This window comes from Hippoglossus stenolepis, chromosome 24 (assembly GCF_022539355.2).
Source record: "Hippoglossus stenolepis isolate QCI-W04-F060 chromosome 24, HSTE1.2, whole genome shotgun sequence".
Classification (NCBI taxonomy): Eukaryota; Metazoa; Chordata; class Actinopteri; order Pleuronectiformes; family Pleuronectidae; genus Hippoglossus; species Hippoglossus stenolepis.
The window spans coordinates 9,211,905-9,239,320 of record NC_061506.1 but is presented as its reverse complement, the minus strand read 5'-3'; the positions used below and the strand labels follow the sequence as shown (position 1 = coordinate 9,239,320).

The following is a 27,416-nucleotide window of genomic DNA, read 5'->3' as shown; positions in this document are numbered from 1 at the left end:
TTGCAAAAGCTCATGATAGCCTGCTTCTGTTTAAAGTGTTTACTATGCTGCATATTGAGTGGTATTGTTGTCCTGGAGTGCATCGTATATACATTATTGAAATGAGTAGCTAATATTCAGACCCCCTTTGTGTTTGTGAATGTGGTGAGTAAACAGCAACACCTCTCAGTATAATGCAGTCCACTCCAACACCAATGCAAACTTCCACCTCAGAAATAAACATGTATTTAGAGTATGAAGAACAAAGTGTTGTTCTCTCTGGAGAGATTAAATTATGGTTAAGCTGCTGTATAGGATTGAATTAGACTTTGTAGACTTTGTTGTTTTATTTGAATTTGTTTTGATCATTTATCTATTTGCGGAGGCTTTTGGTGTAGCAGCAGCCTGCGGCCTGTATGTGTGTCAGGTCATGGGTTGGGATTTGATTCACAGACCGTTCCAGTCTTGACCTGGCTGGAAAGCTGGGACTCTCTGAATCCCTGTCCAGAAGAGTGAGTCTATCATAAAAAGATGGAGACGCTGGAAGTGTGTGGCTGATGTCGGCTTGATCTGTCGTGCATGCAGCCCGGGCAATCTGATGGTGAGAGCTTTACTCACACTGGACAGTAATCACAGGGTTGACAATGATCTCAGAGAGCTACAGCAGGTAGAGGAGGCGGAGGACCACCTGTCAGCAGTACGTCAAACAACATGTACAGTATGTCCTATATTTAGTTGTATTTAACTGCCTGTATGTCAGCCAGTGGATTTTTACTCAAAGCTAATGTGCTCCATTTTCAGTTATAAGAGGCAGAGCCTGACGTCAGACTGACACGCACATCCACCCTGGCACTTTGATCAAAAGTGGTGAGCTTTCAGGGTTCATGGGCTGTTTAAGATATATTTTCAGACACTCAGGAAGCTTTTGGCAGTGTTGAGTCAGTCCAAAATAGCTGCCAAATATCTCACTAAAAGACACCAAATAACAGCGTGCGGCCTGACCTACTTTGGAGGAAACACTCACACTGTAGAACACGTGTGGAAAATGGTAGTGTTCTGATAATTTGAACAAATCGTTCCTCGGTGCGTGACTTGCCAATTAGACAACTGATTTACATGACTTCATTCTGTTTGAAACTCAGGCTGAACTGTTGTAGTGTTTTAGTTGTATATATATATATATATATATATTTTTTTTTTTATGTAACTTTTTCCTTACCCTAGTCGAGGATTAAGGGCGGGAGATGCTGCGGTTTACACCTATTGTGAAGTCCTAATAGGTAAATTCTGATTTATGAATATTTATGTAGAAACAAAATTAGATTTGGCTTTAACAGCGTCACACAGAAGACTGGGTGGTTTTAGATTACACAGATATTACAGCTAAAATGTAAAAATAAGGACTATGTGTCAACAGAGAGAACCTGTAACTATGATATGACAAAAGTACACGGTGCTGCTGTTCTCGTAAACCTCCTTCGGGGGCTGTAGTTTATTTGCAGCTTAACAAATGAATCGTTGTTTACCTTCATTAAAATCACAAAAGGGTTCAGATTCAAATGGCTAGTGCTGCGGTGGAGTCTCATCCATCATTTATGGACGGTAAACCTCGGGAACAGGTCTCGCCTCCTCAGAGAGACTGATGAAATAAATGCTCAGTGGAAGATTGCATTGAGTTACAGGAGCGAGAGGAGCAGCAGGTAGCATAGGGGTGATGTAAGGACTTCAGCTTTTTATAACACCTGACGGAGAAGATGGTTCTTCCTTTTTTCGTGTGGAATTATTCCACCTCCACCAGTGCAACAGTTAACGTTTAAATCTCCCCAGTGGTGGCAATAGGAATGTTGCAAAGCTTTTTGTAAACATTCGGTGCAGAGTAAGTTGGAAAACTTAGCGATTATCATACTGAAGTATGTGTGTGGGGTTCATATGCAAGTTTTAATTATTGACTTAAATGATCGGTGTGTAGAATTTAGTGATGTCGTATGTTCCAGTTGAACACTCCTCATCTCACCCTCCGCTTCAAACATGAGAGAGAACCTGTGGTACCTTCAGTTGTCATAGAAACTCAAAAGGTGTTTAGTCTGTCAAGTTTGGACTACTGTGAAAACAAAAACATGGCGGCCTCCGTAGAGAGGACCCGCTCCGGATGTAAATATAAATTATTTAAATATCAAGGGCTCATTCTAGGGTAAAGAAAACGACAATTAGGACAATTTCTATGAGTACACACCAGTGAAAACATCACTAGGATTATTTTATATTTAATTTCTGCCAATTGAACCCTTTCACCTTTTAAATGCTGTGATTTTTTTGCATCCATTGTGCGACACAATCTTCAGACCCAAGTTCGGAACCTTTTCAAATAAAGCTCTGTAATTCAGCTCGATAGAAAGCATCGCAGCAACAAAAGGAAGATTTTAATTTGAAGACAAATTGCCATACGTAGGTGATTCTATGATTATTGTTGCCATGACGGAGATCAGCATCCGGAAGACCCCTGAATGTCCGTGTCAGTCAGATATGATCAAATAAAACAATCAAGTGATCTGACGCCAACTTTTTGACATGCAGTCTGACCCAGTTGCAGACCACCGCTGTAGTTTATCCGAAGACGAAGACAATTTAAAATACACATGGCGTCTGTGAAGCCGATCAGTTGAACGGTCTCTGCTTAAAACTATCTTTTGATTTAAAAGTTTGGTTTCTCTGAACTGTGATATAACTCTGAGGTTCCACTGGGTGACCCTGCCAAAAGGTGGCGGTCCTGTTTGTGCTTTTAATGCAGAGTGCCATGTAACAATAGCAAGTCTTAAACATAGGCAGAGACGCGACATCTTGTATGAACAAGTGACAGTAATTACAACAGTGTAATGTGAAGGAAAAACCGTCACACCCCCACACAAAGTCTTACATTGTTTTCATTCTTTTTTTTGTGTATAATGGCCATAATCATAATCCGTAGTATGCAGGCTTAATTGTTTGCTGATGAACATATCTCTTAAATATTTCAGTTTGTGTTGAGGATTCAGATTCATTTTGTTCGGTCTACAAAAAAAAAAAATGTTTAGAAATGAGACCGTGGACTTCCCATGTCCTTTTGTGAGCATCGCCTTCAGCTATCACATCATCTGTATTCACTCTGGGTGAGGACAGCTTGGCACAGCAATTGAAATAGAAACATGCCCTCGGTAACGTGAACCCTGTCAAGAGAAAGAGCTCTGCAACAGCAGCTCTGCAATAAATCTGTTACAATAACGCTCGGTTGTGTCATTGTCTAGACCATTGTCTAGATATTGTGTTTTGTAGTGTGTTTATAAGTCTAACATTTGAAATAATTTGTAGTCACTATATGCTAGATTTAGCCTTATTATATGCTTATGATTTTAATAACAGTAGATGTCACAAATAGAAAACAGTTTACTGTCATATACCCTTTTATATATACAGTCTATATCATAGATTTGAGTGCGTGGAAGGGAAATTCAAAGGACATTTTGGTGATGTCCACGGTGTCATTGTACCAGATTTATGATTATCTTGGCCAGAATTATTCATGATGACAATATTATTACAATATCTATATAAAGTTATTATAAATAATAATAGTGATATCAATTATTAAACCAGTCAATTGCATTTTTACTTTGTGTGTTTTATCATATTTCTGGCAAATAATGCACACGTTATTCCAATGTGTGACTAACGATAGCTGTTGGACTTGTGAAACATGATGATGATGGTCAGAGAGATCATAGATTAACAGATATTTCTATTACATGTATTGTTATCAACAGTAAATAGTTGAATAAAATTCATATTTAAGTTCATTGGCCCTGCTGTAGTTTCACATCTTTTTCTCCCACATACACAATCACCACTCTGGCTGCACCGTTAGCGTAATGGTTTCCCGCAGATACAGAAAAAGAGGGAGGAACATCTTAGACAGAACATATCGGTTTCTAGTTGCTTGCTTTTTGTTTCTTGGGGTGCTACATGAAACTTTCACTCCGAACTCCAACTGAGATGGACAGAGAGAGGGAGAGAGAAAGAGAGCTGCAAGCCGTAAAACAGCTGTTTCTGTAAAACCCCTCTGCCCATCTCGCAGAGAGAGAGCGAGAGATTTTTGCTTTCAAGTTATAGGTTATAATATATACAACTTATATTATAAGTAAAGATAAAGACGAATATCGAGGATTGCATATTGCAGTCACAGTTGGTAGCTCCAGCAAGGTTGTTGTGTTTGTCTGTCTGTGTTAGTAAACAGGACTATCGTATTTTTTTTATTCCCGTCTTTCTTTAAAATTACGAGATTGGGCATTTCAAATTTCTATGTGTGGAGTGGACACAGAAATAATCAGAAAAAAGACAGTGAATCTGCATCTGTCCTGGAGATGGTGTTACCTGTAGTATGGATCCCTGTCAGCTAATATCGGGGTTACAAGGAGTAAATGCATCGAGAGTAACTTGTCACCATGTCTCACTCTCATCCTCCGCTAGTGTCATTTATTTTTGATGGACTCTCATAAAAGATCAAGCACGTAGATGGCAGGACACATCTGATTTAATTACTTTAGTCGTCAAGTGGCCGTAAATACAACTAGACTTGTTGGACACAAATCCGTGTCTCTGACTGTGAAAGATGGTGTCAAATCGACTCCCCATTTACCACCCACACACACTGCCACGATAAAATTCGGACCAAACACTGTAAATAATTACTGGTTTTTCGTGATGAGCACCCGTCACATGTCAGTCCCTCTTCCTCTGATACGGTGAATAAAAACAGTCGAGTTATCAAAAATGATCTGGCGGTGATTTTGACCTGAGGTGAGGTTTCACCCAGTTGCAAATCCCTGCTGTGCCCTGCCCACACGGACTGCTACGGAGCGCCGGTCGTCAGTTTGTTCCGTTTTTATCCATGTTGACATATCGCGTGTCCAAATCACACCAAACTCGGCATTGCAATTCCTCCAGCGATTTGCAATAGACATGCAGAGTATCGAGACTACAAGATAAGTGGTTCACGAGATATGAGTTCCACGGACAGAAAGACATTTGCGGAATTAGCAGGTAGATGAAAATGTTTTTAACTTGTGCCTTAGACAAAGTTTGGCAACTAATATACTTTATCTCAAGGCACTTTACAAAGAAGAGAGGAGAGAGATTGACCAGGAACAATTGTGTACCATCATGTTTCAGCTCTGACAAGTTGTTATAATGAAAACAACGAGTTATAATTATGGATGTAAAGAAGTAATTAATGATAGCAGCAACAGTTCATATGATAATAATAATAGTTGTCTGAATCCTGCAGCTCTGGAGTCCGGGCCAGTTTTAAGAGCGAATGTAAATATAAGTGGCAAGTGTAAACTCCTCCTTTCCCCCCCCCCACACACTGTAATATCGAGTGTTCATCAATCAGCAGTCCTGCCAACCCTGATGTGATAACCCTTCACCTCAATAAAAAGGGATGGGGACTGCATATCACAATTTAACTCCAAAATACTGCATTTGTAATTGGCTTCTGGATCATATCATAACAAAGGGGGCCGAGAAAAGAAGACATCATTCAACAAGGGAGCAATGGTGGAATTTTCTTTGTGTGGCATTTGGACATTTACAGCCTAATTTAACAGGGAAATTTGAAGGCATCCAATAGATATATCCTCACTAACTCCTCTGCTCTCACTTTAAAGGCTTTTTTCGCTGCAAATAGGTCTGCCTGTGGCACGGCACACCTGATTTTTTAATCTGCAGCCAGCCACGGCTAGGGCTGGCATTTTTCTTGATGAGATATGAAACCGCGGCTCAGAGGGGGAATCGACAGAGTGTTCAGTGGAATAACGAATGATGATGCGTCACTCCCTGGCTCCCGCTCCGTGACAGAGGAGTGGAGGAGGGGAGGTGAGAGGCAGAGACGAGACCCGGTGCGCGAGAGAGAGAGAGAGAGAGAAGGAGATCAGACAGGGAGGGGGAGGTAAACAGAAGAAACACTTGTATGGTAATAACACACGCATACTCACGCACAATCTTCCTGCCTTATTCCACTGATGAAAACCCCACTTTTTGTTTGTTGTTAGTCACGAAGATGTGAGAAACAGGCAGAGAGGCAGATAGATGTCACACGTTCAGTCCACTCAGACAGACCTAGATTTTGTAATCAAAGGATTTTCTGCACAAATCACAGACTCTGTAACCAGCTTCTCTGTGTTTCCCAGCGCCACTGTTTAAATTATGACTCGCTGTTGGCTAGAAAACAGAGTTAAGGTCAGAGAAGGCACAAGTGAACAAAAAAAATACAGCACACCCTATTTACAGTAGTTCTACTGTTTCTTCGTCTGTGGGTTTAGTTGTGTTAGTCGAGACGGGCTAATGGGCTAAACGTGTGATAAACACTTAAGCTGCCGGCATCTTGATGGTCATGCCTCAAGAGACCCTCATGAACTGTGAAGTCCTTCATTAATCACTGTGGGTCCTAGCAAGACGTCAGCACACCAGCTTTGTCTGACACATAAGACAGGGACGTACATGAAGTTGAAAGCAGTTAACGTTAAGTAGGATATGCTGGGAGTTGAGTGGGCTTGCATTGAAAACATCACGCGATAGTTACAAATGATTTTGGATGATTCTGTAAAAGACAGGGTCACGTTCAATGACAACAAATTATTTATTATATATTATAAAATATGTGTGCATTGTGGTGTGGTCAAGGTTAGTGAAATATCTTTAACAGCCCAAACTCCACATCCTTTGTGTTTACACTTAATATCTAGCATTTTGAACAAGGCAACTCGAAGGCTTATTGATTTTGATTTGAATACTTCCTCAAAGCACTGTATGACCTATCAGTACCAGATTCTTAAATTAATTGTAATCCAATCAGTGTTCTGTCTTTTTTCAGTCTTTACCTCTCATACAACAATATAACTACTGTATTTGCTAATGGTAGCCAGAGCTAGTTAGCTACCTGTTGCTCTGCTTAGGAAATAGAGAACTGCAGATTCTCCCACTCAAATGTCATTGTTATCATCCAGTCTGCAAACAAAGTTTCACTGAGGCAGAATGAATTACACACAGCAATTCCAATATGGTAATCGCCATCAGAAAGAAAGAGAAGAGAAAGGTTAATTGCATCAGTGAAGGGACCGATTTATATCTAATAGATTGTGTTGGTGGTCCTGGGTCGTGATCTTGGTGGTGGCTGAATCGTGGATTATAATTTCAACTAGATTTTGATATAGAAATATGCCTGCTCACATATAATACCATTACTGGCAGTACCTCTACTATTACAGATGTCATTACGGCTCCCATCATCTCTTTCAGACATTTTCTTTTGTACAAACATTGAATAACCTCTCCATTTATGTTTGACACTGTCTTTTCTCATCAATGTTGTAATGATGCTATTGCATTTCTGTCTCGGAGGTCGCTACGCTTTTTATTCTTTCCACGGTTTGATAGTTCGTTACTCTTGCTGAGGGTTAAGGGCAAAGGACGCCGCACCTATGAGACAAACTGTTATTTGTGCATATGGGTTATACAAATAAAATATTGTGGATTGATGGATAATAATACCTAAAAGTATGCACAAATACAAAAGCATTGGCTAGTAAAACGTTTGCGTGACCTCTTTATACACCGCAATATAGGAGGAATGTGTAGTGTCTCCTGTTCAGAATTATGTTCATGGAAAATGTTCCCTGCAGCAAAACAAATACATTACAAAGATGTGATTTAATGTGATACTTGGGAGGCCTGGGGCAGAGCAGCGAAAGCCTCACGTCCCTCACTGTGAACACCGCAGTTCACTGGGCCCCCACAGGTGAGTAATGTGGTGTCGACGCCGCTGTCTGAGCTGACCAAAAGTGAAAGAAAAAGCACCGCTCTCTTTTCCATGGAGAGCCGAGACATTTTTCATAACTCCAAAGTAACGCCGCTGATGAGACAGGAGATTTTACCAAAGGTGTGCTCGGCAGCCTGAATAAGATTAATGAAACATGAAAGTGAGCTAGTTCATGCTCGCACTGAGAGGGAGGGAGAGAGGCAGGGAGAACTAGTTCTTCCTTTGTCATTAATCATACAGGGCATTACACCAGGGGAAGGCTTAATAATCCAGATATTCAAATCAGGTACAATTAAGACATGAACTTTTCTATCTGAACATTAAATTAGCCCATTAAAACCCTGCCAAAGCTTACCATATTTAAAGCTTACCTCCAAATGGACACCGGCCCATAGATTTCCAAATCTGTGAATATACTGCAGGTGTTTGAGGTCAGTTTAAATTCAACAAGTTTGCACAGAATCCCTAATTTTACAGTTTTGGGTCGTAAGAGTAGGTGTTGTCCAAAGTGCCCCCACATTCCGTCCCCCGTGGCTGTGGAATCTTAAATGAATATCTTTTCTTTTAGGATTAGAGATTAGATTTGACCAGATCTTTATTCTTTACATTTCAAATAAAACCCTTTTTCCCACAAGACATGCGAGATGTATGAAAAATGCATGAGAAAGCGAGACAATGTGTCCTTGAGATTATGTTTTACAAGAACATTTCATTTTAGTGACAGCAGTGCGGATACAAGTGCACTTAAGCAACCGTGGTGCTAGCTACTGGTGTATGAAATGCTGGTAATGGGGCTGCCAAAGCATCCCTTACATCCACACCTAGGTAAATGGACTGCATTTATATCGTGCTTTTCTCGATGAACACTCAAATCCCTTTGCACTTCAAGTCATATTCCTGTGCTGTTATATGCTGTGCTTTTATAGCAGACGTGAAGTTTAAGGTTCAGTGTCTTTCCCATGGACATGGCATGTGGACGGTAAAGGCCAGGGAATTAACTGCCAACTTGCTGGTTAGTGGATGACCCGCTCTTCCTCCGGACCGTCCTCTCTGCCATAACAAGCGTTAGGTGAAGTGAGGAAAAAAGAAATGCTTTTGTCCACATTCACTACTAACTGTCTCTCCGCCATGATACTGTTGCAAAAGACAGGACTTTTTTTCTCCCTGGTGCCATCTTATTTTTTTTTGTCGTCTTTTCCATACAGCAGTTGTACAACTTCAACACTGATTTACCACACTGCCGTAAAGCAGAATGATGTCATACCTCTGTATAAGCAACAGTAAAAGCAAAAATATATGAGGGTCGACCAAAAGAAATAAAATAAATATAAGTTCATCTTCTGCTTGTCCGCTTTTCTTAGCAAAAGTTAGATACAAATATTCCTAAGTGATTTCAAATTTTCGCTTTGATTTTTAGTGTAGTTTTGAATCCAGCCCTTAATGAGTTGATTATTTTTGATTTGCATTGAATATTGTTACATCATTTTGTTCTCAACAAATTATACAATGTACATAAAGATGTTTAACTTGAATTATTCGTAACATCAAGATCTGATATGTGATTTAAGTGTTCCCTTAATTTTCTGATTAGTGTACTTCTTATAGGATTTGAAATATGTATCTTATTTCATAAATTTAGTTTCTCAATTCAACAAATATACATACTAAACAAGCTTATGGTACTTGCAAAACAAGATCTGTCAAAATGCTACTTGTCGTTTGTAAGTGTCAGAAGATTATATATTATATTTCATTCCAGACACTAATCAGTGAACCCCAAAAGGGAATGTTGCCCACTAAAAGGGGACAAAAACTAAATTATTACACATTCATTCAACTATGATATTATCATTTTCTTAATTTCCATTTCATTGTCACAACAGTTGTATCACTAGCCCCTTTCAAACCACACAGTTTTGGTGCAGGAACAGTACATTAAAGAAACGCCTGCACTGAGAAATGAGAAAGAGAAAGAACAGGATCTCACACAGGGTGGATAAGGTCTGTGAATTCCCTGTTGAAAACAGGAGCTTTGGATGTGAAGATAATGATGCTGCAACAACATGGCAACTATAATTCAGGACCTGCCCCACCCCCCATGCTTTTATTGGCTTTCATCCCTCAGAAATCATCGAGGCTTTACGAGGATACAGATTCCAAAGTAAAGGTACTCCAAAATGAGGCGAAAACAGTGTTTCCAAGCTGCAGCCAGCAGAATCGTTTAATTTATCATTTTAACAATCTAATTTGTCTCCAGTCTGGTGCTTGAACGTGCAACATGGCCAGGGTCACTCGCAGAACAGCCGCAGCTGTTGTAATGGAGAGGCTTTGGGAATGATGCGAGGTATCTTAAAAGGTTTCCATGGAACACAGAAACAGTCCTGAGAGGTTTTAAACAGTGCAGAGGCTGAAAGGTTCCATTTGGTTAGCTTTTGGAATAAACTCTGACAAACTATTATGGGTTGCTGAATGGTTTAAAATACAGTGATGGCCAAGTTGATTTAAAACCACTTAGCCCACACTCTGCAGCCCTCTGTATTCCTCTTATCTACTCGAGCGTATACGTTGCTCGACTTGCATCCGGATACACTGCCCGGTCCCTTCTCCCTGTTTGTATTTTCCTGGCTGGATACTTTATCGCCGCAGACTTCAAATGTGTGGGTTAAGCCTGCTGCAGGGTCCTCCTTAGATCACAAGCAAAGCAAAGGGAGGCAGGGTGGCTGGGAGATTTGCAGACACTCATTTTGGCTCAATGGTGATTTTTTTTTGATTAGGTCCTTGGGCTGCCTTCTGGCTTTTCTTTGAGGCAATTGCAATCTCTTTACACACAGCACAGTGTTAAGTTATCTCCTAATGAAAATGTGCTCAGTAATCGCTGCCTCTGTTGTGATTACTTTGTGTCAGTCAGTAAACATGTCCGGCTGTGTTTCTCCTTTGCCCAGATTTCACAAAGAACCCTTTCAGCGGAAAGTTCGAGCAATCAACCCCAAACAACGGGCGGATTGAAAAATGTATTTGATTCATTTGCACTTTAGAAGTCAATAAAATATGATCTTAACATTAATTTCCATAATTGGGCAGTAATATGATTTGAAGAAATGCAATGGGAATCGCTTGATTTCATGCATAAAGAAAATGGTTTCATCCATGTCCAAATGCAAAAGACCATTATAATTATTTTCTAAACGCGAAAATTGCAAAAATCAACAAACTTTTACACGTCTTCCTTTTGACTGTTTGGAAAACCTACTTTGGAATATAAACTCCTAACTATATAGTTCGGAGCAATCATAAAAGATTGAAAAACATTTAGGTCGCCCTGATTTGAGCTTTTCAGGCTCTTGTAAGGTTTGGAGCTATTGTATTTTTGCAGACAAAACCATTATAGATAAAGCGTTCTTCATCAAATTATTGTTTGAACATGTAGCCTCATAGTTAAACCTCACTAATTAAGTTTGTTGAATTATTTCTTTAATACACATTTCTGTAAAAAGTTCTAGGTGTATTTGTGATCGTAAGTGGGATAAATATTTTATCAAAATAATATAGAAATACATGTTTTGCTTTTTGTATGAGGCAAAACACTTCAGATACCTGCCTCTGAGTTTTCTTCGGTATCATAGTAATCCAGTGATGTGTCTCTTTACAACCATGGTGTGAAGCCAATGCAGCACATTTTCTGTGTATTGTAATTACTACACCAAATGCCTGCATGTAAGGGATTAATACATAAACCATTTTATTTGTCTGGGATGCATACCTCATGTTTCATTCCTGTCGTTGTGTTATTTCTCTTTGCAGGCATGAATGATTTTGCTTTTTAGTAGCCGTCTTTGGCAGACACATCTTCTGTTTTTCTTGAATCCTGATTCCTGAACACATTTCAGCCAACTTTTTTTACGTTGAAATGCATCTTTGAGAAGTATAAATAAGTCATCAATATGGAAATATTATTGGCAGAGTTGCATAACAGACATTACAGCTTTTTATTCTGGGCATCCATCTCATGTTGATATACCATCTATCTGTTTAGTTGCTTATTGCGTTCATTAGAATTTGGCCTTAGGTAGGCATAGGCCTTGAACCATGTAGGCTGTGTGTGTGACCTTTTGACACACACACACACACACACACACACACACACACACACACACACACACTTGCGCTTCCTGAGTTCTTATCCTCCACTGTAAAGGTCCGTCTATCATCAACACTGGTTTCATTTCTGCTCTCCACAACAGAGATGATGAAATGTTACACATCCCTTGCTCAAGCCGCCTCAGGCTCCCGGATCATTTGGAAGATGCGGAGGGCAATCTGTCACTGTCGCTTATTCACTCGCCACTGCACGTAGGACAGAAAAAACATGCATGACTCACAAACACACAATTTTATTGGCGTGTGCTCACATGTTATTTTTGACATGCACACGAGTGTGCCAGCTTGGTAACGTTTCCCATCATTTAGGAGCCACGCATCCCAGCTGGAATTTTATTGCAACTTTTGTTGTCTTACTTTCTCGGCTCTGTTGGGAGCAAAAGCTGCAACAACTGGTAAAGCACAGGATTTTTTTTACACACAGTGAGCAAGTCAATCATAACATACTACGAAGGGTGAAATGTACTGCATAACAATAACATGATAGTAGTGCCACAGGCATACATTATATCCTGTTGCATTGCAGTACAAATAGAACCATGTGAAAATACTCTTTTCTTTAATGGGTCTTTATTGTTCACCAAACTCCAGACATTTTACTATTTATGAAGACCGGGGCCGTAAGAAACCCAACACAGTAGCATAGAAACTATACACTTGCACCTACGCACAACTATGAATGCTCACAATGGCGTAGGCTAGGTGCCATTGCTCATTCATACTCTACTTTTGTAAACATGTACGATCTCCTGCGAGAGGTAGATGACTACAAATATCTCAGAACAATCCTCGATGTTAAATGATTCTAGAATTCCAACACAGATGGCATCTATAAGAAAGTTCACAGTGGCAGACATTTTGACCAGAACTGTGCAAACTTTTTCATGCCAATGCATATTGTTGCTGGGTTATTATTGTGAAGAAATGAGCAGCAGATGGACTTGTTTATAATGTGTAACAAGGCTTCCTATGTCATTAAGGGACCATATGTTTGATATAATAATGTTATTCTTCAAAGTAACCGTTAATATCAGAAAAGGAACAGAAGTAAAAGAGACAATATTCCCCCCTGTTATGTGTTGTGTTAAAAGTATAAGATACGTAAGAATGGAAAGACTAAAGGGACATTGAAGTATCTACCTCGATAGATGGACAGATACTTTATTGATCTGAAGTGAAATCCAGGATTTAAGTCGATGCACTTTATCTGACTATCCAAGTTAAACTCATGCAAACCACTTCAATTATTGATTCACCTGATTTCTCCCAGTGGACCTGAACTGGTTTCAAACATCTCTAATGAGCTGGGCTAAAACAAAATGCCATGAATGTGTACAAATTATGAATATCTTTCAAAACACCACTGAGCACGTGTTCATTTCCAAAAGCACGAGACGTCAGTAGTGTTTACTACACAGCACACACTTTAATTGTTTCCCTGGTGGACACGATGACATGTTCAATCTACAGCCATGTTAGGTGGTCAGGAAGACAGACTGTCAGACATGTGGTTGATACATTGCCTTCACCTAAGTGCCACATGCTGACAAAGCTGCTAAGCCACAAGTGAAGCGCGGCAGATTTGTCTGTTGATAGTGTAATTCAAAGGGAGGGATTCTATTTAAGACATTATTTTCCCAGTGCTGTAACAATGAATCCACCAGGGACTTCTTGGTAGAGCAGTGCTCACAGCACTACACTAGCCGAGGCCATTATTAGAACAACATTGGAGAGAGAAAGAATATTGACTCTTCTGCAGTCACATTTTCCAGCTATTGGATGCATTCAATAATTGGTATTGCTTAAATTAATAGATACATTTGATTTCAAATTAGGGTTATACAAGTTAGCACTTGCAGCGTTTTCACACTTGGACTCTTAGTGTGATTTGTTTGGACAGGTGTGAACACTAGTTGCACCCAGATTATGACCAAATCAAGCTTTTGAACAGTTTGGTTTCGGTGGGAGCACGATCCAACCTTGTGTAGTTGTGAGCAAATAATGTTTCGCAAGTTCTATCTTATACTAGCATCAAGGAACAAGGTGCCCTCTTCCTGTATTTGCTTTCTTCCTCATGCCCCAGACACGTCTGAACAATAACTTTAGCAAATACTTGAACATGTAGGTACTTCGCCACCAATGTGTGTGTGTGTGTGCCTGGTACTGAATTTGCTGGGATGCATTATCCATTATGTGACCTGGTATACCTTTGGTCTTTTATCATCAATCACCCGTAAGAGTTTTTATCTGGTTATGAAACTGTCTTATTTTAATATAGCTACAACAGCGGATGAGACAATCAGGGAGAAAATAGGCTTTTTCCATGAAGTATTCTCAATGTCTGTGTTCGGGGGGCGGATTGCCCGTGAGGTCAGAGCAATGATTTACGACAGTCAGGCTGCAAAAGCCTATTTTTATGCAGAGGGAGCGCGAACAAGCAGGGGAAGCGAGCGGGGCTAGGCGCTAGGCTAAATGCTAGGCTAACCCATTCTGTTCCTCGCCAACTCGACATCTATTACAAACCAGATGGATGAGATCAGAACGAGAATCACGATACATTACCTCATCGCTATGCATCTTGCAAACAGCTCTGTGTAATGGCGTGGTTTAATATTCCGGCCAACTTTAACCCCCTATACGTGGAATGAATTGGTATTGTCTCAGGTGGGATGTTCCATTTGCCCACAGTTTGCCCCACGATGAGGGGGGGGAGGTATGGATTTCTCATACCTGTATAAATGCATATAGTACTCGATGGTTATGTTAAATCATTAAATCAATTTACGACAGGTGACAGTGGAAACACTACCGCTTTTATCCACAGAGGACTGAACATGAACGAAAATGTTCTAGGATCTTTAACCAGGTGAGTCGGATGGGGTTGATCGGGGTCCAATTTGTGTCTCAGCAACAAATGGTCGTGGATTTGTCCTCTTAATCTGAAATCTCCTAGTGGCTTCTTCTTCAATCTGCTCACATATTTAATGCCGCTCTTGTAATGCCCAATCAGTTGAGGACTTTGCCGAGCGAGTGTCCTACAAAGCCTCTTGAGCTCATAGTCCGTCTTCCAGCCTCTGTCCTGACAGTTCTCCAACTGTTACTGCTACTCAATGATTTTTTTCTATCCTTGGCCTCTCTTCACTGGTCGCTGCAGCAGATTGTTAATATGCAACGATGACCCCCAACATTTTTACTGCCAGATATGCCAAAAATCACCTGAAAACTTGCACCTGCCAAAATAGTGCAACTGATGTCAGTGCATCAAGCTTCGAAACCACCTCGCTGATGCAACATTGTCTGTAAAGTTGCAATTCTTCATTTTCTTTTCTTCCGCAGGTTTTAAGAGTGGTCAAGCAGACCGGATTGTTGATATGCAAACATCTAAATAAGGATGTGTGTCCATGCACTTACCTTTTGAGTCTTTAAAACTTAAATCAGACTTGGGCACGTGCCAACAGTTTGCAAATTGAGTGACGTGTTAAACAGACAGAGCTCTGTGTGTGTTCCTCTCACTCCATGTACTGGTTTATCATTTGGCTTTAACATAGCATGTTTTTACATATTCCAAAGAAAATCTGCATTAAAGTAGGGTTTACAAATATCTCAGCACCTGCTATTCCAGGCCTGGTCTTTATATTATCTATGGGTCTTAGCGTATTGTGAACACAAATTGAGCAAACTATATATTTTCTTTTTAAGCATAGAAAACCTTCCCTTGGATTTTTTTCCATCAGTACATATAATTACTGAATCATAGCACACTTTTAAATATGATATGAAAATTCATCTCATCTTGTTTTGACTCTAGGCACCAACTATCATTTCCCCCCCCTACATTTGGTTTTAAGCTCTGTAATTCCCAAGGCTGCATCATTAATTGTATACAATCAATAGAGTGGTAAGTGGTTCCCATTCCTTCACTTAGACTTTAACGCGGCAGATCAGAATTTAAAGAATATGAAAGGTTTTAAGTGAAAGCAGGATCATATAAGGTATTAAAAAGAAGAATAGGTTAACCAGGGACTGCTAACAGAACTACACAAAATAGCTGTGATTGTATCCTTTGATCAGAATGTTGACTCGTGTCCACTCATCGGTGGGGAAAATAACTCAACACCATGCGACCGCTCAGGTTCAAATCCCGTGTCTGATCTTTTCCCATGAACAAATGATCTTCCTGATGCCGCAGGAAGATGACGCAGCTAAAATGTAGAAGGACGCCGCTCAATCAGGGCACAGCCGCTCATTGTAGAGGCGTCCTTATTCAACTCCACAGCCAGCAGCACTGTTTGCAGCCAAACAGGGCCTGGATCCTCTCCAAATCACAGCACGCAGGCACTGGCTGCTGTCATCTGGCCACAACAAGCTCCCCTCAGGGAGTAGACAGTGTCTGTGTTAGTGGGCCAGTTGTTTGTGGAGACAATAGCAAAAGGTGTGCATTTGTATCTGTGCACACCAAACACACGCAATTTACGGCTCTTGCCTCACCCTTCATCCCCTTCGTCTGGCCACATTCGCCTTTGGGTTCACAGTGAATCCACATACGCTGGCTCTGCGGAATCTTGCAGGTGTTTGGGTGCGGGCCTGTGGATACGTTTCAAACCCTCTATGGCACCTTATGAAGCCGAGGACCAGCAGGTCCTGCGTCTCCTCACAGAGGGAAGTAAAGGTGTTTTTTCTGAAAGACTCTTAAGAACTTGTATACCCCTCCCTTCTTTATTTGAAATATGTCTGTTTATTCCTTCAATCCAAACAAAGGAGTGATATATTAAAGAGTGGCGTTTAAAGCCCAACTGAAACGTTTGCGGTTCCTATTTCTTTCGACGATACCTCTGCAATATGCCATTTGGGATGCAGGTATCTTTTGTCCACACAGAAAGAGAAATTATTTGAATATAGAAAATCTTTTCTTCCTATAGCTTTTAATGCCTTTGTGTTTGAATTTTGCAATGAAATTGACAAAAATGCCCGAAGCCTCGGGAGGTTCTTGGTGGTTTAGATTATCCAGGTCACTTGGTTTTGTAGTCCAATTTCAAAAGTGGAAAATTGTTTATTTTGGAGAGGTGTTGTTTTGATCAGTTACCCATCAGCCCCACAGAGCTGCAGTCTTGGATTCAACACTCCGTCCCCCTGAGAGTTGTATTATCGATTTGAGGGGGTATGCACATTTAATGATGAATGATGGCTTCTGAGCGCTGACTGAATCTACATTGGATTAAGAAAATGAGATTAGGCTGTGAATTAAGTTTGGGTCTCATATAAATGGTAAATAATGCTTGTGCTTTGTTACATCAAGTTATTTTCCACCTAGTGTGATGGTGTGTCTGTGCCACAACTAACTAAACATCATGATCCATGAATTAATGAATTATTTTTCGATTAATACATAGTTTCCTCTGAAAGTGGTCGGAAAGTAGTGACTGTTGCATTTTCGAAAAGCCCAAGGTGACTTCTTCAAATGTCTCCATTTATCTGACCAAACCTGGAAGATCTTCAGTTTACAGCCGGGGGCGGACAGGGGCAATAATTCAGGCTGGGAATTTGACTCCTTTCCAGGCCAGCTTTTTAACACAAAGCACCAGAGCTCTAATGTTAGGCTAACCCTATTTGTTGATGTAACTGTTACCAGACTGGTAAACAAGTGGGCGGCCCAGTAACTTACTGCCCTCTGCCATCTTTTCAATGTCTAATGCCATAAGAATCTCCTTTACTGTTGCTACAACCAAAACAGTCACAATATGATATTTCCAAGGGCTTTTACTTTGAAATTCCACATCAGATTGTCCTGATGTTGTCAGAGTCAGACTCTGAGCTGGTGAACAGTCACTGTGAATACGATTTGTCTGTGGAAACAGTTTCTTAATGACAGTCTGTCAAATCTGAATTTTCTCTGAAATAGATTCACACGCAGTAAGACTTTTGGTCTTTATAATCTTTTAGTAATATCGCCATAACTCACATTACAGGATATGCATACATTTAAGTTAAGCAATGCAGCTTTACATGAGCACAAGCAGGGAAATAAACATTCAAATTAACATACAAAAACATAAACATTAAAAACTGCAAAAACTTAATTAAATTATATTTAGCTGTGTTGCTCTGTGGCTGGCTGTTTAACAAGCAGAACACCACCTCTTTGTGTGACAGCCTCTATAGGGAAATGGTTTTGGGGCCACAGTCAGCAGTGCTCAGCTACTGATGCTGCTGTGGTTTCTTACTGCAATGTGGTCAGCTGTGGTAGACGTGTGTGTATTTCAGTGTGTTCTCGCACATCAACAATTGGATTCATTTGTTTCCCAAATTGACCGGGGCGCCGCTCCAATAGTCCATTTTGCTTGGGCACCTTCCTAACTAAGTGAAATGACCTGGACGTTTTTCAGCCACCACCATAATAAGAGCAGTTCCAATTCTCTTAATTATAAAGAAAGGAGGTTCCATGCTTCCTGACTTATCTCCTTTAGCATAGGAAACACCAGGCCATCCTTTGTAATAAGAAAAGGAAATAAGAAAATGCCACCCCACAATTCTTTGCTGCAGCATTTAAAAATGCGGCACAACCTCGTATTTGCAGTGGGACACACCCACATACATGCTGTTTTATTCTCCTGACACACCAAATCCCTGTTATCCATAAGGAAATTCAAATCCGATGTACACATTCAGACCTATAAAATCATCTCTGTAAGCCAGATCACAAATCCAATGACAATCCGTAGTGTGTTTTTTGTTTTCATGCCAAACCCAAATTAGGGTAAGCCCTACTAGTGTCCACAAGCTGTGTGCACGGCACACACAGACACGGATGAAGTATGGGTTGAATGATGAATATGCAGCAGTTTAATAAAAGTCTCAATCATCGTGTGGTGATCAGTGTTGATATTGTGTCAGTGGCTACAAACAAATTAGCCATGAACACTGAGAATCAAAAAATACGTTGAAAGAGTTGTTGGTGGGAGACGTCCGCTGAGTCTTTGCCTGCATGTCAGCAAGAGAGGGGGAAGTGAGCGATGGACTGACTGAATGAATAATTATATATTCATTTTGATTTTTTTTGTTGAATAAAGTCTCGAGGAGGCAGACCATTATATTAGCAAAATAAATATCTCCTGATCAATTAACCAAGAAAACAAAACAACCAACAATGGCCCCCGCACCACTCGCCGATAAACTATATATATATATATTCGTCTCATCGCCCAACCCTAACATGTATTGACCAATCACAGATAGATTTTTTGCCTTCCAATAAAAAGAGGTTATTCTGTGTGTATGTGAGCGGAGAGACTGATGCTTTTTGTTGTCTCTGTGTCTCAATCTCTCCCAACAATAACTTCAAGTCTTCAGTGACTGCCCTTTGGTTTTTCAGTCTGTTTCTGTAGTTTTATATTAACATCTTTAGACAAATCAATCAGACAAAAGCAGGTTACTTCCATGTGAATGATTAAAGTCGCTTGAACCCCTTTCTGTTGCTTGAAAAGAATCTCTTGAATTTAGCTGACAAGCCAGCGGCCATTATCACAGGAGGGAAAGCCTGTTAGCACCTTTTACCACAGTAGGGGCTTAGAATGTAATGTGCATTAAGTGGCAGAGGTTCTGATTTCGTATCCACTGTTCTCCACCAACTCTAAACTAAATTAGGACTTCTGCTTGAGGAGTAATAATAAATGCAAGTTCCAGCAAAAAACACTACTGGAATCTGTCAGAATTAAGGACATAACACAGCCTGAAAATAATGTTGAAAATACAAAAATCGCTTGCTTATTTCATGCTTGCTGATGATGGTGCCCCCAACTGGCTTTTACTAGCTCCAGCAGTGCCACGAAGCTTCTTAATGGTTCCGGGAAGTCACTGGTTATGTATTCTTGCGTCTCTTCAGTGGAAAAGCGCATTAATTTGATACTAAACCAGATTATGGACTACATCTTACTGATGTATTTACTCTTGGGAGGAATAAAGAAGATGCCTGTCAATTATTCAGACAGTTTATGACTGGTGTCTGATTGTCATGGTTTGATACAGCAACAAATTAAAGTGGGGGAAAATCCTGAAAAATTTGTAGAGAGGGGTGAAGAGGTTGAAAAACCCAGTTAAACTGAGAGACTTTGGACAGCCATGGTATATTGCCTTGTGAGACTTACTCCGTACGTCAACATATTACGTCAATGGAGAACCAATGTGGTGGCCCACCTTACAAAGACACCGTTCATCCTCTAATTTGACTATTTAATTCAATTAATTTTAAATTTGTACAGAGCATATTCACAAAATACATTACCTTAAACCACTGCACATAGTAAAGTCAAAACCTTTGAGGAAAGAGAGACCAGGAACAGTTGTTTAACTGTTGCATCTAAGCACTCGCAGCTTTGTTGCTAATCTATAGTTTCAAAATGAAAGTGGTTTCGATGTTAGTGACAGTCCAGCAACAGGATCATGCTCCTCATATTAAACATAAATGAAAAGCATTGGGGGGGTGATGCGTACCCTGCATGTGCCCTGTATATACCCCTATCAGGTATTGTTCACTTTTCATATACAGTAGTATCACATGATGTGGAATATTCTTCTGACACACATATAATTGACAATTCAACTATAAAAATGTTGTTCTTACTTCTGTAACTTCCATTTATAATCCACCTGAGCTGTCGATGTGCGTCCATCCATTTCAATACAGCGCATCGGAGGCAGATTAAAGGGTCATTTCGCCAGCTCATTGGGTAATTACTAGTTTTAATTGCTCCCATTCAAGGGAATTAGCGAGAGCCCTCTGTTGTGAACTCGGTGTTTCCGCTTGCATTGTTCAACATCATCCAGTTTCAGGCTTAGTGACATCACAGAAGTCAATTAGGATTTAAAGAGACTTGAGGAGCCCCCTTTATTCTACCTGAGTATTAGAGTTGAGATGAACAAAGGTCCTTGAGCCTTTCAGGCTTGATCTTTTGCTTTCTTCTGAAGGGCTTTAGACTCAGTTTACGGCTGTTTCCTTTATTCACACTGAAGTACTGTTTCAACCACAAAAGGTTAAAGCCTGTGTTTTAACCCAGTAATGAATTCACTATGCAATGTTGGTAATAAAGAAGGAAACAAAGAGGCATTTCAAAGTCAAGCTAAAGTCACTTTGTGGTTTAATTATTGCTGAAACAATGGTCTTAGACCTCTCTGTGAAACACTTCTGGCCACTTCAAAACTATAACCTGTGTCGACAAAAAAAAGCAATGAAAATACAGCATGAAAAGACAAAAATATACAGATATAGAACACCACATTTCTGTTTATATACACACTGTAGGTTTATCCAGGGTGTATACGTTGTCATTAGGGATTGGATACAGCACACACGCGCAATCCTTGAAGCTAATGCATGGATGGATGGATGGTTTGTGGATGCCCGGGCATGGAGGCAGGCAGGTTTGTTAGTGACAGATGGATACGCCAGCAAATCATTTCATTCTGCCCCAACAAAATGATTGAGCATGTTTAATACAATGATGTGAGGGCCAGAGACAGTGGAGGATGTGGAGAGGATTTCACCAACTAAGATTAAGTGCTTCAGAAACTGCGTACCAACCCTGCCTCTAACTTAAGACATCAGATACTAAAACTTAATAGATGTACAGTACTTGCTTATTTTCAGCTGATGAAGTAAGTGTCATTTCTCAGCAGCTATATATAGGTATACCTATATCAGTTACAATATTAGTATGATACTCAGTGGTGAACTGAAATGTGACATTTTAGTTCTCATGGCTATTACACACATGATTCAAGTGCATTTTGAATAACAATTATTTTCAGTTAATCGAAATTTTGCCTATAAACAAATGAGTTTGAAGCTCATGTTGTTGAGTTGCTGTATGGGTAAATATGAGCGTTCTTGCTTCTGTGTCCAGCTTTAAGGGTTGTGAAATACTTGGTATGAACTAAGCCTTATATCACTCTGCCTTGGCGCCTTCCCTCTTCCTTTCTGCACACTTCTGAATGCGATTATCGGATACTGAAAACTGATTAACCTCCTGGTGAAGGTTCAGCCGTATTAATTTACTGCAGCTGTTGGAATGTCCTTGTTGAACATGTGCACAGAAAAGTATTTCAGACGCAAATTAGCCGCGCGTTATCCATATTTTCACTTGGCCTGGCATGTCACCCTGACACAGGTCTACCTCACAAACAACATCCATTTCCAAAGACTTCAAAAGTTGTTGTAAGTCTGTGTTGTGAGGAGCACAGCAAAGTTAATAAGTCTCTGCCTGCCTCTGCCTGCTGCACCCGGCTGCTCCACCTCGCGCCTGAATAACGCGGAGGATCTGTTGCTGTTGTGAACGTGTCTTTGCAGAGTACCTCTCGTTGTTGTGCATGTGTGAAAGGCAGACTGCGGGTAAAATCCGGAGAATTGGCTACGGTCATGTCTGAAAACAGCCTAAGTGACAATTGTGCAAAATCGCTCCTTCGATTCCACAGGTCACAGTGGGGGGTTTACAGTTGTTGACGAACTGTTTAACCGTTAAACAAAAAGTGTTTTGACCACTTACTCCAGTGAGGTGTTATCTCTGCGTTCCTGGGACATCATTACCATCGGAGCAGGTTTTCATGGGTGTGACAGCTAAAAGACTGCACACAGGTAGGCCTGGCCTATTTGTAAAGGGATCATTATTGTGATCGCTCACTGAACGTACACAAAGTTCACTCTAGTGCACACTGGAGCATGCTGAGGTCTGCCTCCCTGCGTGCCAAGGATGGTAAAAACTTAATGGATGTTTTGATGGTCAATCGGGCCACTAATGTGGCAGGACTGATCCCTGTGCTGCTGATGGCCAGTCTGACTGTGACAGATTAGGTCAGTTGGTCTGTGAGGGCGATTCACACAGCTATACAATGAAGTGTAAAATATTCGGATTATGATGAAACTGTTTCGGGGACAAATTAGTTGATTGCTGCCAAACATCAAGGTAACTAATGGTCCGTACAGCAGACCAGAATATGTTAGGGCAGTTCTGCTAGCCTTAGTATCTGACAGCCGTGAGAGTGCAGGAACTTTCTTGGGTCCTGAGGGGTTGTAGGATTTATTTAACAAACAGCCTAAAACACCAATACATTGTGCTGGTAGCCCATGGCTGTACTGCTAATTCTCTACTCAGATGCCAACATCACTGTATAACACCCACTCTCGAACTATCCCTTAAAGTAGCTGCACCGCTTGTGTAACAATGTTCTGTCTTAGACTTTTCAAACTTACTGCGCATCTTCCACAGAGAAGATCAAGCACAGACGGTGTTATTTGCTTGTTTACCTACTGCTGCCTCTGAGATGTGGAAACACAGAAACACGGTATCGTGACAAATTGTAGAGCAGTAAACCTTCTTTGTCTACCTCGAGCAGCAGGTTCAACATAAAGGGTCATGTTTAATGAAGTATTTCTATCATATTGAGTTGGTGTGAATAAATCTAATTACTTCAGAGTGATTTGATTAAATAAAATGATATGTATACATAAATATGTACATTAAACACAAGTTTCATGTATAACGATCCTTATTTAATGAAATATTTCTCAAGTTATTTGATTTACCCACACTAACTCAACATGATAGGTAACACTTCAGTAAATATGACCTTTTATATTGAATTCATGTAATGAAGTTGCATACAAATTTAGTAAGTCAATGTTTTAGGCATGTTTAGTTTTTGAGATGCACTAAAACAGAGTAACAATGTTACCTATGACAAAAATAATAAAAATAACATATTTATATTAATTTGCTGAATTTAAAACATAAACAACAGTTATTTCTACCTTTTTACTAGAAGTTTGACTAACACTAAGTTTCTTAGTGGGAAGATGGGCTCCAGTGATCCTTAGCATTCATTCTCCAAGTCTCTGGAGTCCATTGTCTAAAACGTGCCTGTTGGATGGGAAAACTAATTTCCTTTTTTTTTTTTTCATTATGAAATCAAAAACACCAGACCAAAGCAAGTTTTGATAATGAATTGATAAAGTAAAGTAACAAATGACAAAATAAAAGTCATATCTTTCCAGAGTCACTGGTAGGAATATACCACACACACACACATTTCCCAGGATGAATGGAAAATAAATTTAACTTTTGTGTTACTTGAGTGAATATTACAGGCTGCATCCACGGCCTCAGGAAAAATCTTTCACGGTGGAATAAAAACAAAGAATGTGTTTATCAACCTAAAGTGTGTCCAGCCTCTTGATATGCACAACAGCTCGTATCAGTTCGGGAGTCAAAGAGCATTTCTGAAACTGTAAACAAAACCAACGAAGCAGGGCTGCAGGGGGCACCCTTCTTCAAATTGTAGATTAAAATGGATATTTCACCTGGCAGGGGTAAACAATACTGCTCGGGGCAGTGTCAAGTTCATCACATTGAAAATGGAAATGGTGGCCTGTTCCCCCCCGTTTTGCCATGTTTGTTTTTCGCTCTCAGCTCTGCAGCGTGTGCAGGGGTGGAATCCTGTAGACCTAATAGGCTTATAGGATAATATCACTTTGTTTTCCTCTCTCTCTTGTCCTTGCTCAGTGCTTGGTGTTTGAAGATGCTCCCAACGGCGTGAAGGCAGCACTGGCGGCGGGGATGCAGGTGGTGATGATTCCTGATGACAACCTAGACCCCAGCCTTACCCAGGAGGCCACGCTGCGACTCCGGAGCATGGAGGAGTTTCAGCCGCAGCTCTTCGGCTTGCCGGCGTATGACTGAGCCAGGCACCCTGTCAGAAACCACACCATACAATTCAGTCTGTGTGTCCGACTCCTTTCTTAATCCACAGTGATGATCAAGTCGAAAAAAAACAAGCCGACTGCGTTCCTGCATGCCTTACCCTGCTCTGGGTATAAAGTGACGTTTTTTGTTTTTCTTCCCAGTTAATGACATTCAATCGTTCGAACAGATGAGACATACCGTCACTGAACAAGACCTTTAAGCTGTTAGATCTCAGGCCAGTTTATTATCAATCTATTTCAGGACTCCTTTCTGAAAGCTTTTGCTTGGTATATATTACACATATTGTGTCACTTGGCAGTAGGGGTATGCAGATATTTAGATCTGGTGAGGTTTAGATATTTGTTTCCTTATCTTCTTCCGCCATCTTGCTACAGTGAACAGGGTTTTAATGTGTATTGCTTAAACATTACAGATGTATTCAACAACAAAAACTACAACTGAAGCTGTAATACTGTAAATAGCTGACAGGGGGGTCCTTACAATATCCAGAGGAACAGGGGCACTGGATCTAAAACTGTGAATGTCATTTTCCTACATTGTACTTTAAAATCCCCAAAAGACCCCAACATTTTGGCACACACGCATATCTCACATTTAGAAATTCATTTTATTGATCATTTATTGTTGCCCTTGAATTGTTTTCACAATAAAAACTGTGGTTTATTCTCTATTAAAACGCCCCACTGTCTTGGATGTCCGGCACTGACAATCATATGTGTGCATTTCCAAAATAAAAGGAGTCCATGCTGTGGTCTGGTATCATTCAAAAATGTTTGCATGATTGTTAGTTAGTCTTTCAGCACGTTGCCTTTTCCCCATTGAGTCAGAGACATTCAGGTTAAACACGAACTGAATTTGGTTTGAAGCATTTTAGTTTGTAGGATTAATAAAAAGTAAACAAACAGCATTTGACCACCTGGTTTGTTGACATAATATACACGAGAGTTTTGCTACCACAACCCGAGACCTAAAGCTTTGTTGCATTGTTGGCTTGCGCTGGGTTTCGGCTACGATGTGCTTAAAGGCCTCAGGCTTGGGTTGAGTTCAAGTTTAATTAATATCAAATGACATTTTTTTTGTTACTCTCTATGACTGTACCACCAGCCTGCGGTCAGTGTGTGTGTCATGTGGTAGATACACACTAAGGTCAATGGTGGATTACACGAAAAACATCATTACATCTGAAACCGGATGTACCCGTCAGGTTCAGTGACTGCCATTCAAAATGTTGTGCAGTTTAGTGCAGTCACAGGCTGAACAAGTACATTTTTGCCCTTGAAATTATGTGTGCTTAAACTTTTGCAGGGCTTTTGTGTTAGACGACAGCTATGGTGCGTTTACTCTCACCGCAGGATCATTTGTGTTAAATGCCATTACTCGCACTACTCAAGTTACTGGCTACAGTTGCTGCATTGTCCCCTTTATGGAAATGCCTGAGAAGTCAGCATTGTCAGGTGTGAGTCCACAAGGCCATCTGCAGGAGCCGGAAATTGACAGTCCATCTATACAATGCTACGCGAGGCTTGTCGGTTTCATGAAATTCTTGCTCAATTGTGAGTTTTTTTGCTCTACTTCAAATATTTCAACTCCCAAACGACACGAAATGTAGGTTTATTTGCATTGTCTTTGTATGTGAACTCAGCATTACAGCAATGCGCCACAATTAAGTGCTGCTTGTCATAGCACAGGTACCAATTTTAGCTGGTCATTTGGATGTTTCCGTTTAAATGATCAGCTCCTGGAACACACACACACTCACTCACACACACACGTATACAATGGATCAGTTTGGAGTTGACACTACCCTACAGTGTAATCCAGTACAGAGGCCTTGAGTTGCCTCCACTCTTTCATGTCTGCCTCTGCACATACTACGAATCGCATGTACCCCGTCCTCTTGCTGAGCAGGCTTTAACGGCCCGCCGGAGGATCCTGGTGCCGCAACTCCCTCGGGCCGCTGAAATCCCCCCACCCGCCACCTCCCCCACGCCTTCCTCGCCCTTCATCCTCACGGAGCGAGTTTATCTCCTCAGCTGTTTCTTTCTCCCCCCCTTTTCTTGCTCACACCCTCATCTCTCTGTAGTTATACATATCATTCACCCTCTCCTGCCTGAGGTGAAGTTCCTGTATTCGCGTGTGTGCATGCGGCTTACAGTCTTATCACACTGTGGTATAAGTGTTAAAAAGGAATGTATAGATTTAAATTGGAGGCTGCCTGAAAAGAACACCAGACTAAAATGACTTCATTCAAAAAGATCTTAGATTTAATCCGATTTAAGGATCTTGTCAGACATAGTGGACCTTCTGATGTTCATGTAACCAATTCATGCGTTTATTTTTTGGGGGATAATGTAATACAAGTTGTGTAACTTGTCATGTACTTCCATTTCGGTATTGTCTAATTGTTCATTTATTCTATTTTTTAGCTCTATTTCTAATCAAGCACTGCTTACCTTGCTTGCCCTGACGCCACTGCTGCTGTTGAACATGTTCACAAGGGTCAGTGTCTGTGTTTCGATTGACAGAGAGTTTTGGGAAAGTGCATTTTGTCTACAACGGTGTCACTTATGCCTTTCAGCATGTTGTCTTCTTTGAAATTGAAATCCGGCTTGTGATGTTGAGTTGTTGAGCTTTGGCGTCTTTCCTCTCATTTTGAACACGCTCTGACCCATTTCAAGATA

The 27,416-nt window shown here is 40.5% G+C and overlaps 1 protein-coding gene across 1 annotated transcript in view; it reads left to right on the top strand.

Annotated features, from left to right (window-relative positions):
* Positions 1–25,484, top strand: part of LOC118103555 (pseudouridine 5'-phosphatase) — a 31,225-nt gene extending 5,741 nt beyond the window's left edge. Inside the window, exon 4 of the mRNA XM_035150632.2 lies at positions 24,535–25,484. Within this exon, the coding sequence (XP_035006523.2) occupies positions 24,535–24,711 (177 nt within the window). The 3' untranslated portion in view covers positions 24,712–25,484. The remainder of the gene's footprint in view (positions 1–24,534) is intronic.
* The last annotated feature ends 1,932 nt before the right edge of the window (positions 25,485–27,416 follow it).